Source organism: Patella vulgata, chromosome 3, assembly GCF_932274485.2.
Source record: "Patella vulgata chromosome 3, xgPatVulg1.2, whole genome shotgun sequence".
NCBI lineage: Eukaryota > Metazoa > Mollusca > Gastropoda > Patellidae > Patella > Patella vulgata.
Genome location: NC_065881.2, coordinates 56,144,653 through 56,159,622, shown reverse-complemented (window position 1 = coordinate 56,159,622; position 14,970 = coordinate 56,144,653). Strand labels below are relative to the sequence as shown.

General features: G+C 31.5%; 1 protein-coding gene and 1 long non-coding RNA gene across 2 annotated transcripts in view; one reads left to right on the top strand and one right to left on the bottom strand.

Annotated features, from left to right (window-relative positions):
* The window catches only part of LOC126816339 (dynein axonemal heavy chain 6), a 31,183-nt gene extending 16,707 nt beyond the window's left edge, over positions 1–14,476 (bottom strand). The window contains exons 1-27 of the mRNA XM_050542772.1: positions 14,355–14,476; positions 11,468–11,736; positions 10,868–11,077; positions 10,332–10,434; positions 9,882–10,017; positions 9,273–9,420; positions 8,955–9,077; positions 8,695–8,829; positions 8,152–8,287; positions 7,797–7,929; positions 7,438–7,615; positions 6,935–7,237; positions 6,606–6,726; positions 6,338–6,489; positions 5,695–5,847; positions 5,317–5,418; positions 4,911–5,060; positions 4,396–4,524; positions 3,905–4,018; positions 3,487–3,630; positions 3,134–3,343; positions 2,669–2,881; positions 2,124–2,304; positions 1,609–1,705; positions 1,126–1,286; positions 732–811; positions 454–600 (exon numbers count right to left, since the gene is read on the bottom strand). Of these exons, the coding sequence (XP_050398729.1) occupies positions 454–600; positions 732–811; positions 1,126–1,286; positions 1,609–1,705; positions 2,124–2,304; positions 2,669–2,881; positions 3,134–3,343; positions 3,487–3,630; positions 3,905–4,018; positions 4,396–4,524; positions 4,911–5,060; positions 5,317–5,418; positions 5,695–5,847; positions 6,338–6,489; positions 6,606–6,726; positions 6,935–7,237; positions 7,438–7,615; positions 7,797–7,929; positions 8,152–8,287; positions 8,695–8,829; positions 8,955–9,077; positions 9,273–9,420; positions 9,882–10,017; positions 10,332–10,434; positions 10,868–11,077; positions 11,468–11,725 (4,017 nt within the window). The 5' untranslated portion in view covers positions 11,726–11,736; positions 14,355–14,476. The remainder of the gene's footprint in view (positions 1–453; positions 601–731; positions 812–1,125; positions 1,287–1,608; positions 1,706–2,123; positions 2,305–2,668; positions 2,882–3,133; positions 3,344–3,486; positions 3,631–3,904; positions 4,019–4,395; positions 4,525–4,910; positions 5,061–5,316; positions 5,419–5,694; positions 5,848–6,337; positions 6,490–6,605; positions 6,727–6,934; positions 7,238–7,437; positions 7,616–7,796; positions 7,930–8,151; positions 8,288–8,694; positions 8,830–8,954; positions 9,078–9,272; positions 9,421–9,881; positions 10,018–10,331; positions 10,435–10,867; positions 11,078–11,467; positions 11,737–14,354) is intronic.
* Positions 2,189–12,638, top strand: LOC130012116 (uncharacterized). Its single transcript, XR_008787411.1, has 4 exons — positions 2,189–2,312; positions 10,015–10,052; positions 10,347–10,421; positions 12,405–12,638. It is a non-coding gene; the product is annotated as an uncharacterized LOC130012116 (long non-coding RNA).
* Positions 14,477–14,970: the final 494 nt, after the last annotated feature.

Sequence of the window (14,970 nt, the reverse complement as noted above, 5' to 3'; positions counted from 1 at the left end):
CTTCAAAAATAACCCTGTCTTAAAGCAACATTGCGTCATTTGAATTTTCACTAAATTTTTTAGTAAAATATCAAATTTCTCAAGGCTTAATCCACGCTAATATGTACTCGACTGATGATTTAACATTTAATTATTACATAGTGAGCAACAGAGATCAATATTTCATTTCAAGATAGCTCTGTAAATATTGAATTTTAATCATTTTTGGATCTTCATTCCTATTATAGATTCATTTTTCACAACTTTGTAGTGAGCAAGGGATTCCTATTGTGCTTCAATAACACAATGAAACTTTAATCTTAATATTCTATTTTATACTCTTTTCATCCAGTTATTCACTGAAAACCCTTTACTTTCATCAGCTGGATTATAAATATTATTCTATTTTATACCATTTTTATTCAGTTATTCACTGACAACCTTTAACTTTCATCAACTAGAGTATAAATTTACCTGAGATGCATGACTGACAACCCATTCGTCTCTTGGACGTCTTTCAAAATCTGTTATAGCTGCCTTTGTCAGTTTACGTAGATTAGAAAACATGCCTTCCTCTACTTTACCTAACCAATCTTCTACATTACCTCTAGCTTTCAAACCCTATAAATATATGATAAATATTCATTTAAACATATATAATGTAGATCATCTATTGTTACAGTCTTAAATGTCTGATTCTTCATTTACAGTTTATTGAACAGATTATTGATAATAATACAATTAAAACTTACTCGTCCTAGACTAACTTTCTCTCCTTCAGGTGATATCATAGCTAATATATCATTAGTATATTGTATTTCTTTCTCTTCACCTATAAATAAACCATAGCTTTCATTATACAATATAATACAAACACAAGTACTGAATCAATCAATAGATGAAAAATAATCAATTAGATAGAATTAAAGTTATTCCTTCCCAAAACATTGACAAACTAAACTGCTTTACATGCGCACAAAATGTTCAGTCAAGACATGTATGCCTAATCAATATCTTTAAAATACCAAGTTTGAACATTCTACCTTGATTAGAAGCAGAGTTATTATGTTCCAAAATCTCGACTTATTAAATTCCTTATCACACTGCTTAATCTGAATAAAAAATGTAGGATAGTTGAGTACATACCATCATCAGGACTAGCCTTGCCATCAGGTGATGATTGTTGTACACCAAACTCTAGTTTCTGTATAGCATCAAAACATTTACGTAGATGTGGTTGTACAGCCAGTGGATTACGGGTTTGAGCTAATATCTCCAGTAATTCATCATTTGATAAGAAATAGAATCTGTAAATACAATAATGCCATTCAACTGTTTCATTTCATCAAAACAAAGATGGACTTATAGTTGTTTTGGGTTCAACTAATTTTCCGAAAAGAGTGAAAAGTATATATTTCTTGGTATGTACATGGAACTAAAAATAACTTGTTTATGGTTTAAAAAAGTAAACATATTGAGATTTATTAATTGGTTAGGTTTTGCATTTATTTATACATCACAAACAAACCAATCTTACATTGTTCAATTCTTGGCTTTAACATTTTGGGATTGGAGGGGGTATTATATGAAATATTTATATTAAAAACTGATGTAAGATTTTGGTCTTACCTTGGGAACATAACTCTCTTTGATTCTAGATAAGCTTCTAGGCATTTCATAATCTGATCCAATAATGTGTTGTTATTCTGGAAAGTTTCCAATAAACCTTTACAATAAAAAACAATATACATGTATCAGCATTAAACAATATATTTTCCTTAAAATTGCAATCAGAGTGGCTCAATATGGTGCATGTTCAATAACAAAGAGGTCCTGGGTTCAATTAGGCTAAAAATTTCATGAGAAATATCGAGCATGATTTTGCTTGTCAGTGGTGAAGGATGGTGGGTCGTCTGGCAAGGAAAAGAATCTAGTTGTTTGGATGGGACACAAAAACAAGTTCCCATGCAAACCATTGGCAACACATTAAAATGATTTCCTCATACCAGTACACGCCTACCTTCATTAGCCTTCAGGTGCAAAAAAGAAACACATTAATTCCATCCTATTTCATTTTTTCTTTAAAATGAACGCTGTCTTGATTATTGCTAGTTTGATTTCACATGATTCTCAAGAACATTTACCTGGTTGAGTGGCAGCTCGAACAGCTAGTGGAACTTTATTCACTTTTCTCATTATATCTTTATAGGATTTATCAACTTGCATAAACATCTTCGCTTCTGCTGGTAGCTGACGTTGAATATCAGGAGCACTGAATATACTTTCTAAATATAACCAACTCCTCTGACATTGTAACCATTCATCCTAAAATAGTAAGTATTAATTATAACATTATTATCAGTAATATGCAACATTAATTCATACTGTAACGTTGACATGTCGGTGATATACACCCACGCTGTAGCCATTTCCCTTTAATGTTATTTGGAGCATATTGCCTTATTATAGTTAGGTCCCAGTGTACCACAAACATCTCAAAGATAACAATGTGCTAATAAGAAGACTGGATATAAGGCACCTGTCACAGACATTGTGAGAAACAATTCAGGGATTGTCATGGTTCAATTCCTCTGTTTGGCACAGGTCAGGATAACAACAGAAACTCCAACTAGCTTTACCCATCCCAACCCCATATGAGTAGTAATTTTGAAGATAAAAAAAAACTTACCAATGTTTTATCAAATAGATCCAACTGTTTAACCCAATCATCAACACGTGATTTAATAGGTCCAACATGCCGTGAACTAGCTATAGTAGCTATATTAATATTACTATCATCTAATAACTGTTGTATATCATCAGTACCACCTAATATAAATACATCTTTAGAATCTTTGTGTGGTAGAACCATAAACTCTGTCGACTTCCATCCATCTTCAACCTACAACAAATAGAGATACGGAATATGAAAACACGCTGAACTCCCAAAGACGAAAAAATGTGCAAATCTGGGTTCCATCCTTTTCCACTGTTATATATAAATGTTTGACTGAAAGTTCATTTACTAAAATGATGAAATAAGCATGTTTACAGAAGTATGTCAAATAATATTGGTTTGTCTTGAAGGTTTGGCCAGAATTTAACCCATTTCTGGATAACAATTATACAAAATTCGAAAACATATATAATGTACCTTTTTCAATATTCCCTCCAAGCTGGCTTCAGATGAGGCCTGTCCTGATATTTCTTGTAATTCTTCAGCATATTTAAAGGCATGGATCTCTGATAGTTTACCCAATGTAAGAGGTTCCTCTGATGAGAATTTATAATCCAGAATAGTTTCTATAGATTCCCAGTGACGTTGTTTAAGGGATGGGTTACGGAGATCAGTGATGACTGGCATCTGGAAAAAAAATCAAAGACTTGGCTATGAACGTGAACAGTGTTAAATAAACAAACTATCTGGAATTAATTCACAATAATCAAATTTTCACACCTCATGTAAAAAAGTAAAAAAGAAAATTATTATCATAAACAAATATTTACCCTCTCTCTCATAACTTCTACTTTCCCTTTGAGCTTAGGTACAACTCCATTAGGAGGAAGACCTTTTTCTAATTGAAGGACAGACTTAGAATATTTAGTGGTGGTTGTATTCATCTGTTCAGGATCTAGCTGCTCAAATGGCGCCTGAAATTAATAAAAAAAATAAAAAAATGACAGTATTGCAAGAAAATATATAAAGATAAATATCTATCGATTCTATTTTTGTTTAACAATACTAGTGTTACACTCACAAATTCTTTCAATTTATACACATATATAAACTACACAATTACCATTTATACAAAATACACCATTATCATTACACAATTATATATAAACTACACCATTACCATTATATGTACATATTTATATATATAAACCACACCATCATTATTTCATATTAAGAATAGTTATATACCTCTGTCCATTCCTGTAACAGATTATCCCACTCATCTATATCATTCCAAAGCTGCTCCTTCAACTTGAGCTCAGCATGTGCTTCTTCTAATGCATCAAACTTAGTAACCTCAACCTATAATTGTATCATCAAATATTGTATTCCATATATATAGCTAGAGGGATAATATCTCAATATATAAATACATATTCTTTTCTTTGTTTTAGTTATAACATGAGGCAGAATTCAATTAGGACAACACAATTCAAACAGACATAACATTTAGAACATATCTATGACCTTTATGAGTATCTCAACAGAATTTTTATTAATAATTTAATACAAATATAGTTTCGCAATCTTAATAGGACGAATCCGTGTCCTCAATAGATTTGACCAATTGATTATAGAAGTGTGTTATTATTACGGATGAAAATGGACATACAGGCGGCTAATGAGAAACAAACAATTATATAATTTATGTATCTAATCATTCGCATGTTTTTACCCACCTTGAAGTTTTTCTGATATGATTTATAAGTAAAGGCACTTTTCTGTAAATCATCCATCTGGTTCAATAATTTCTTTAATAAACCTTGAACCTTCTCTTTATCAGCATTAGGATCTAATATCATAGGATTCTATAAAAAAGACATAGAGAAAGACAACTAATTAAGCATTGGTCATAGGTATAATTTTACTATTATTTCCAAAACCAGTAAAAAAGTCAATTGATAGAGAGAATGCGAGTTTAGCGTCCACTTAACACAAACTAGGTCATTTCTGGACTAACATATGGTCCAGTTTTTCACATGCACACAGGAATCTTTTGAAGTGGGAGGAAACCAAAGGACCTGATGAAACCCACAAGATAGGGCAGGTAACCTTACTCCTTGTAAAATACAAGTGTTAGATCAAAACCGTTCAACTTGACTCAGTGATGGACCTTATGAACTAAAGTGCATGTTAGATCATTTGACCACCCAACCAGCAAGACAAATATTGATCAAGTACTGATTCAATTTACCTGTGCTTCTTGTTTAACTTCTTTAACATCTTTAGCTAATTCTGCAATATCTTTATCTAGATGTGAACAGAATTTATCTATGTTGGCATCTCTCTCTGTTAATGCTTTATCTATAGCATTTCTCACATTTGTTATTGATGGTCCAAGTGTCTGAAAACAAAATGTTAGGTATAGTATTATGGTAATGAAAATTTATCACCTAGTACATCGAAAAGCTTTCACTACAAAATCTTGCCAGTGATCACATGTGCAGTCTGGACAATAATGTAAACTTCTGTTTCTGATATATCTGGATGTATGTGCAACTGAAAGAAGTAATCTTAGTTTTGTGTTTTATATACTGGAGTGTGGACATGTAATTGATGTGTAATCGAAAATGATAATCTGAAAATAAATATTGACTAACCTGATAAACAGCAAAATCTTCTGGTGGTGTTGGTACTGTATACTGATCTATAAGTTCATACATATCTTTTACTATCATAGCTTCCTTCTCTAATGGATCAATCTATAATAAATTCAAAAAATAAAATCTCCTTTTCAAAACTCACTTGATAGAAAACAGTAACAAAACAAAACTTATCAAATAAATGAATCCCCAATGTTCCAAATGGCTTGAGTACATTATGCATTTATGCTCTATAAATGAAGGCCCAATGTTTCAAATGTCTTGAGCACATTATGATGTACTATAAATGGAGCCCCAATGTTTCAAATACATTATGTCTACGTTCTATCAATAATTTCTAGCTTACTTAATCAATACTAATTATGAATAACTTACTCTGACTTGTATTTCATCAAGGAATGTGAGATTTTTAACAAACTCTATGGTAGTGGTTGGTCCTATCTCTAGTTTAAACTGACCATCCTGTAACTCGGCTATAAGCCGATCCACTTCCTTACGAGCCTTAACTGGTAATAAGTTATTTATTACCTAAAAATACACAAATAAATATCTTGCTCTCAAATATACATATTTGGAATTCAGAAATCATAAAATTAACATTAAATACATTATTCATTTTCAATAATAATTCTTGTTTACAATCTCTGAAATACGGTTTTATTAATTATGATGAGCATACATTATAAAGCAGTAAAACAAATGAACAATCTGATTAAAACACAGATCCTATTTCGTTTTGGTTTTTTATAGTTCAAAATTTCGTTTTACTTGTCTTTACACTAGGATCTGTTACGGCAAGTTCTCGCTGTGCCATGCACCGAACTGTGGTATAAACCAGTAGAAATGTCAACGCTGAGTGATTAATCAATGTCTGACGTTGTACGACCCCTGCCACGGCCTTACAGTACAACTTGTCAGATCTTCATGTAGTGTAGGCCATTGGAAGTATAAAAAAACGAAAGAAACGAGATATAGATCTGTATTTTAATCAGATTGACAAATGAATAAAATAACTTACATCAAGACATCGCAGGGGAGAGGGGATGAGTAAACTTCTCATTTTGACCACATCCACTAATAACATTCCAATAGGTCGTTTCTCTACGATACCTTCAGCCATATTGTGTTGTTTATGATACTTCTCTAAATGTTTGGCAAAGAACGACACCTCTGAAAACAGAAAAACAAAACGTTATGAGAGGGAGTTATCGAAACTAAGAATCAGATGTTCTGTAATTTTCTTGTATGGACAATAAATGTAAATGTAAATGCTTGCTAATACTTACCATGTTCTTCTCTCTTCACAGCTTCCAAGTCCATATTCTCATTTTCACGGAAAAATTCTCGGAATGGTTCAAACGTATCAGCATACTGACTAGCTGCATTAAATGCCGCAAAGATAGCATCCTGAAATATTTAATTAACAATCATAAATTAGAGACAAAAAATAACATGTTGTTCAAATTTAAACTTTTCTTTCACATAATACTGTTTATATCAGTAACGATATATAAAAATATGTTATCTTAATTGTAAAGCTTCATACTATAAATAGTTTATGTATTCAGTCAATTAGGAAGAAAACGTGTCAGTTCAAGCTATATTAAACACATACCCGGATGTTATGTATAATTGTCTGTAAATGTTTATCATCTTCAAACATGGTGGAAAGACTTGGTCCATCACCAACTGCTTTCTCTTCAAACTTATTATTAATAATAGGTCTAGTAAATGCATCAAAATAAGAATCTGGCACCAAGTTCTGTACACTAAGTACTGCATCCTGAAATCTTTTAATTACTTCTGCTATACCGTCCTGGAAATCATCCACGTCTGGTGAAAACAATAATTGTGCGGTTTCTAGAACAAATTCTGTTATAAATAAGGGAGGTAACTTCGGTACTTCATCTTCTTCATCCTATTGAATGGAAGTAAAACATTTCAATCCTTTGTCAAGTTGCATTTGAAGAATTTGCTATTTCATTGCTTGATATGCTAACGTGCATAATCTTTAGTCACTTTTTAAGAATTATAACTGTCCAGGTATCATAAATATTAATAGGCACAGTATTATTAAGTAAAAACAACTTAAAGCAGGTAAACAGCCTTTATTCTTACCTTATTATCGTCACCCTCAGGTTTAGCTGGAGGTGTTTCAACCTCTTTACCTTGTATTTGAGCTAAAGTAGGTGTATTTTGTAACTGTTCTGTTAAATAGTTCAGTAATGTTGATACAGAGTTGACAGCCAACACATGCATAGTGTTAACTATCAAATAGTCAGCAAGTCGAATGAAACTGGAAAAACATAAAACACAGAAAGTTAATGTTATTCTCATGCTATGATAACAACAGAAAGACAAAGATTAACAATTGGTAAATTTTTACCAGCCCACTACCCAATCACACAACCCCATGTATATTGAGTTTTTTATTATTATTATTATAAAGATACATTATAAATCAACATGATACATACCACATAAGTCTTTTACATTCAGCTCGTTTATTAGCTTGATCTGTATAATTCATTTTATCTGGTGCTTCACCATAGATATCCATATCATAGTTACTCTGCATTAAATAACTAGAGGCTGTACCTGGCATATCACCTGATTATATAAACATTAAAGACATTTAAACAAAACAAAAAGATATACAAAACCTGGACTTGTAACAAATTTGCACAGATAACACTCAATTTATAATATTTACAAAAAGATAGAATTGTTGTAAAAGTTAAATTTTTTAATGTGAACATATACATTTCATAAAATTATATTTGATAAACATATAGTTATTTTTTTTAGGATGTTAATAAAGATTTAACTAACCATATAAACCTGGGCTTTCTATACCGTCATAATAATAATCATCAGGAGTAAATCCTGCCTCTAATAATGCTGTTCTACATGCACTACGTACAACTTCTTTAACTAATTCACGGAAATCTTGTAATCTTCCAGCAACCTGATATAACAAACGGCATAAAATTACCTTTTAGATATCAGAGTCAATCAATAAAAGAGTGAGAGAGAAATGGGGTTTAATGTCCACTCGCCACAAACTAGGTCATTTCGGGACTAACATATGGTTCAATTTTATTTCAATCATTTGCTGTGGGAGGAAACTAGAGTACCCGGAGAAAAGCTACGAGGTTGAACAGGCGACCCAACTCCTTGTCAGGTACAATCGGGGAATCGAAACCACGCCAGTTGACTCAATGACAGACCTTATGATACAACGCACATGCGCTAACCATTCAGCTATCCACCCCACCCCGGCTCTAACCAATAAAGTAAAACTTATATATTTTATTAAATAAGAGACTATTTTATTTGTACTTGAAATAAATGTGTTTTGGAAGTTTTACTTACATCATTAAGTTGATTAAACTGGGCCTCTCTAAAGTCTGATAAAGTGTAAGTATGATCTTTATCTATCTGACATAGTCCCATCTCACTGATACGATGACACATCTCTCGCACATTTAATAATGCTGGTCGTAATGACTGAAATATCAAATAGAAACAAACAAATATAATACTATTATAAGTTACAGATCTAAGGGAGAGAATGCTGCTATTGAAACTATTTCTAACTTCATTAACAGTAAAATAAATCATGTGATACTTACAGCATTAACAATAAATAAGTTAGAATTAAGAGATCTTTTACAGCCTTGAATTTTCTTTGTTCGCACATTTTTACGCCAAACACTAAATGCTTTCCATTTTCTAAATAGAGCAAATGCTGGTATCTGAAATTGAAAATCAATACTGGTAATATTACTGGGATTCACATATATGATAGATTATTTTCTATACCTACTTTATAATTGACTAAAAATTTCAATAAAATAAAAAAAATGATATAGTTACATTCAAAGAATTTGTCTATGTTTATCATAAGATAAGTTATAATGTAAGCATTATATGGATGTATGCAAACACACCTTTGTCAGTTTTTGAAAGTAATTAACTTCTTGCTCCCATCTTGATAAAGTTATAAATTCTGTTTCATCATCCGATCTCATTCTAGTTACACCCTTCTTACTTATTGTACAATGATCAGATTTATTTACATGTTCATGATTTACAACTCTACAAATAAAAAAAATACAACATAAACATCCTTTAACCCCAAAAATAATAAATCAATGTATGCTTTATCATTTTATATAGAACATTCATGCAAAATAAAGTAGAAGGCAGCAGCGATCATTGTGTTACACATTTAACACTATGGTTAACAATTAGTATGGTTTATTACATTGTTAAATTTAACACATGTATCAATCATATCAAAACTAAATTTTTCATTTTATTTATTTGTGTTTAAATGATAGCTAATGACTTGTGAAATCTTGTTGAAATGTTGCAGTGTAATAAACCATAGTTATTAATTGTTATCCATAAGTTCCAATTACAAAATATCATTCAAAGAATACATGGTGTTGTGTTACAGAAAAGATTATATAATTTTGATCACATACAATTACAGATATACTAATTAAGCAATTACCAATTGTTGCCATTTATTTTTGATTAAAATTAAAACTTACTTTAGATTGTAATAGTGTGAATTGACAGATGATTTTGGTACAGCTGGACTAAGATATAAAAATCCAACATTATTTTTGGTTTTTATGATGTTGATTATTTTATGAGGATCTTTTAAACCTTCATATGTTTCAGCAACTGGAAAAAACAAATTAAATATTTATTACACATAGGTAAGCTTTTATAACTTAAAATATACAAAACATTGATTTTTAATATTTTATTATTTACCTAAAGATCTTTTAATAATATTGCTCCTGAGAGTACATCTGACTTGTTAGAAGTTCACCAACCAATACTGGGATCGAACCAGGTACGTATTGGTTAGTGAGCATGCACCTCTCTTACTGTGCCACCCACAAAACACACCATATAAAAATCAAAAAGTGATTATAATAAAAAAAAGTATTGTTAATTGTTACAAAGGCAACAAAAATAAAACTGAAACTTACATTTTGGTTTTGTAGAAGCTGGAACTGAAGCTTTAGCAGCATGTGTTGCAGCCTGTATTTTAACAGTTGTAGGTGGTGTCGGTATTCTAGGTATAACTGGTTCCTATTACACAATTCATGAAAAATTATTTATCAGTGATCAGTTTTGCTCATACTTTCAATTAATTTTTTTATTTTTTTCATAGACGCAATATTCTGATATGGGTTTCCTGTACTCTTACCTAAATTGGATATTCTGTACGTAATGTTTTTGTCCAAGATAAAGTTTGGCTATACACATTATTTTTGGATTTTGGCAAAAAAGGATACTAACATATTTCCTAGTTGGTGTAACTGGTAGAGATTAGTTATGAGAATTAATATATGTTATTCTGGCAAAACTAGTCGGTTTAAAATCACTAGGTAATGGTGGTAATAACCTAGGTTTAAGATCACTAGGTAATTGTGGTAAAACTAACCAGTCTGAGATCACTAGTTAATTGTAGTAAAAAAACTAAACGTTTTTAAGATCACTAAGTAATTGTGGTAAAACTAACCTGTTTAAGCTTAAGATCACTAGGTAATTCTGGTAAAGGTGAACAAGTACCATCATGTCTATCTAAAGGATCTACTGAACCTGATCTTCGTAGTTTTTTAGCAGCTGAAGATTCGTCCTTAAAAGTGAATCCAGAAGCTTCCAATGCTTCTCTATTTTTCTTCTGTATATAACTAGGTTGATTTTTTTCCTGGTATCTCTGTAGACTAGGCTTTAATTGAATGAACATTTCAAAAATATAATGAATGGCAGCAAAGCATAGCGATGTTTTAGATTTCATATTGTATCGATAGACAGTTTATATCGTTGAGACAGTATAACTGAATATCATTGAGAATGAGACTGTCACAGTACATTTCATTTTAACAGTATTTTAGATTTCATATTGTTAAATAGTATTGACATTGTTTAAAACTGTATACAGATCAACAAGGGCACAAGTATAATTGTCTACAACCATTGATCAGATTTTAATGTCAATTTATAAAACAAGAGTGGGCAATGATGGAATTCATTTTAAATTATTCTTTTTATCTCCTACCTTACATAATGATATTAGACTAGGCACCACACAGCATCACATAGATTCATTTATACTTACCAATGGCTCTATTTTTGGAGCTATAGGTATATTCATTCTCCTAGCCTGACTCCGAGTTACGCCTTTGAAATTTAAAGCTCTGGTATTCACTGAGGCCTGTTGAGGTGCATAGGAGTACAGCCTTGCCTTAAGTTTTGCTGCATCGATGATAGGCAGTTCTTTTACATTTCCATCCCTGGTAGAATCATTCATGTTGTGATCAATAATAAATTGATTATTTATACTCTCCCGTGAGCTGATCGGGTTATCAGTAGCCATTTTACCACCATCTGTAAGAACATAAAAAGATTTCCTGTAAATATTTTATAGTTACATGTCATAAACAATTCTCATATATTGAAATGTTACAAAAGTTTACAAGATTCTGGAGTCTTGAACAATTCTACAATGCTTGGTACTTAAGTTTTAATAGATTTCTGGCCAATTCTCATCAGGCTTCTTTTGACTTTAAAAGTTAATACATCATATTCAAATACTTTTTCTTACAATTTTAATAGCCATTTTACAAACACCTTGTGCAGACAAGCCATCAAAAATGTCATATTTGTCATTTGAAATCAACCTCCATAGAATTATATCAGTCAAAATTAGCACCAGTACTAATTTAATGTCAAAATTAACTTATTAAAATATTTGGTTTTTAGTCCTAGTCATCATTCATGTGATTGTGCTGGACTCTATTTCCCCATTATGTAACATGAATTGGCTGATTTTCATACGAAATTTAGTTATACAGTAGTAGTACTGGTATCAAATTTTAATATCTTGCATTTATTTTTGCTATACTTCTGTTAAAGCTGTATGTAAGCTAGGCTTTACCATACACCACTTCATTTATAAAAGTCCCAGAAGAGGGTAGAGAGAGAGAGAGAGAGAGGGGGGGGGGGGGGAGGTAATTTCAGGACTAACATAAAATATGGTTTAATTTTATTTCAAGCAGTGGGAGGAAACCGGAGAACCCAGAGAAAACCCACGAGGATGGAAAGGTGACCCTACTCCATGTTACGTACAACTGGGGAATTGAAACCACGCCAGTTGACTCAATGACAGGCCTTATGATACAACACACACACTCTGACCATTCGACCCACCTCACCCCCCACAGAGGGCTGAAGATAACCTAGAGTTGTCGCTCCAGGCACAGACTACCAGCATAAGCTTATACAAAAAAGTACAACAAACAATTTCTAGATATATCATAAACAAAATTTTAATAATATGAATTATAATGATTGTTTGTAGTAATAATAAATCTTTGTAGTAATAATAAATCTACAGTGTTTTGCTTTTATTTTTTGTTAGCAATCTGAGGATGAAGCCTATTTTTTTAAGCCTGATACAAAATATGTCCTTCCATTCCCAACTTTAGCCGAAATAAGCTGGTAATTAAAACATCAAAAATATCAATGTTTTTATTTTATAGAATAATATGTACAGTTGACTAATTTTAGGGTGACCCACCATAAATAAATATCTCCAAATATCTCGACAATTACGCCACAATATTTATATACAAAGCCTCAAATCAGTTTCATACAATTATAGTCACTAAATAAACGATCATGTTGTACTTAATAAGCTATGACCATTAATCATAAGTTCCTTGAATGACATTTAGAAGTAGAGGTATAATATTCATAATAACACAACTTTATGGATTTACTACTTCTTGGTTTATTACATGCAACGTTTCAATACTCTTACAGGTATCTTTATCAAGCAATGAAAACCATTAATCATCTATAAATAAAAGACTGAAAACTGGTTCCAAGTGTCGTCCATAACATCCAGACACTTTTGAGTAAAAGATAGGTTACGTGCTCATGTTTTTAAATTAGTCTCGCTTAACCAGTCTATCGACCATTCTACGTCTGATTGACAGGTCGGGATAATCAAGACTACTTTTTTACGAAACATAACAGAAAGCTAGAACAAGAAATTGAATTTAGAAATAAGCACTTTAGCCAACTCAACAATTGTTTTAAGAAATTTGTAAAAGTAAAAGGAAACTACTGCTAGTATCATGTTCCTGCTAAAGAAAGTGATTCAGACATAGTATTTGTACTAAAACAAAAGATGCCGCTCTTAACGGTACAGTTAATGATAAAGCAATTTAAAAAATAAAACAAACGTAATTTCTAAAGCTGCTGTAATAACCAAGAAGCTAAATTTTACTGCTATTCAAAATCGTCAACAATAGATTTTTTACGGCTGTAAAAGTTGATATATTTGTAGAGAATTGCACGTGCCATGGCTATTTATCGACTCAAAGAGTGTGCGGGGTAGTCAGAAATCAGTTCGAGACACGCAACTGAAGCGTGCACATTTAACCGTGTCGAGACCAACTTTCTGTAGAGTGCACGGGTCACCCTACTTATTTACAGAAGTTGATTTTTTATAAACATAACTATTTTGAAGATTACAAATAAATTGTTTAACAACTGCGTAATAAATAGCTTTCTATTTCATATTCTGTTACCTTAATAAAACAAGTATTCGATAAATCAAAAATATTCAATCCCTGTAAGTACCTGTAAGTACCATGTAATGTATCTTATTTGAATACCGAAACACAATTTTCTGGTAGGCCTACATCATACATGTATATCAGCCTCACGATGTAGTAAATCACAGCAAATCAAAAATTATTACCAATCGAAGAAAGTCTCCAAAGCTAGACCTACCGTAGTTCCGTAGTCTTTAAACTGATAAACTTAACTGCGTCTATCCCTATATTAATATTATAGTATTTCTTGTTCAAAAATAAAATTGACATTTAACATACTATTTACATACATGTAACATTGATTATCTTCGAACTGTAGCATAGCAGTTTTTGAGTATAAACAGTTAAAACTGTGCATTTATCACTCAATTAACGCCTTACCTATTAATTAATTAGATCACTTAGTTTATCTTCTCTCGGGTTTAGTTCTTAGCAAGTTTACATGAAATATTCATGACTTCAGCAATGTTAACACGCAACTAACCCGCCATTTTGGTTTGGTTCGTACCTAAGGCAACACGGTGTTTTACGGACATTTACGGAAATTTATGGATTAAAAAATGTTAATTTGTTTTATTATTTAATCACAAACAATGAAAAGAAATACCGTCTTTATGTTATCAGAAACCAAACTCTTTCATAATAAAAATGAAAAGAAAAATTCGTTGAATAATACTCTCGCGGAGTAAGAGATGTGAATATTTTCCTCTTTGGTCATCCAGCCGTAGAAAACTTCCGCCGTTAAAATTTCGAGTCGACCCTAAGTCCAAAACAAATAGTCAGTCGAATAAACCGGTCGATGGCTTATTAAAATTTTGGAATCGTTTGTAATCTGTATAAGTTAAAGAAAAAACGCACTAATTCCAATATCTTTTATCATTGTTTTTGTTTATTTTTTACGTCCCCTCATGTTCAAATTTGATTGTTCAAATTAAAACTTTAAGGTGTTATCTTAGTTATTGCCACCGCGGCTTAATAAAGTCATGCTTGACTTTTT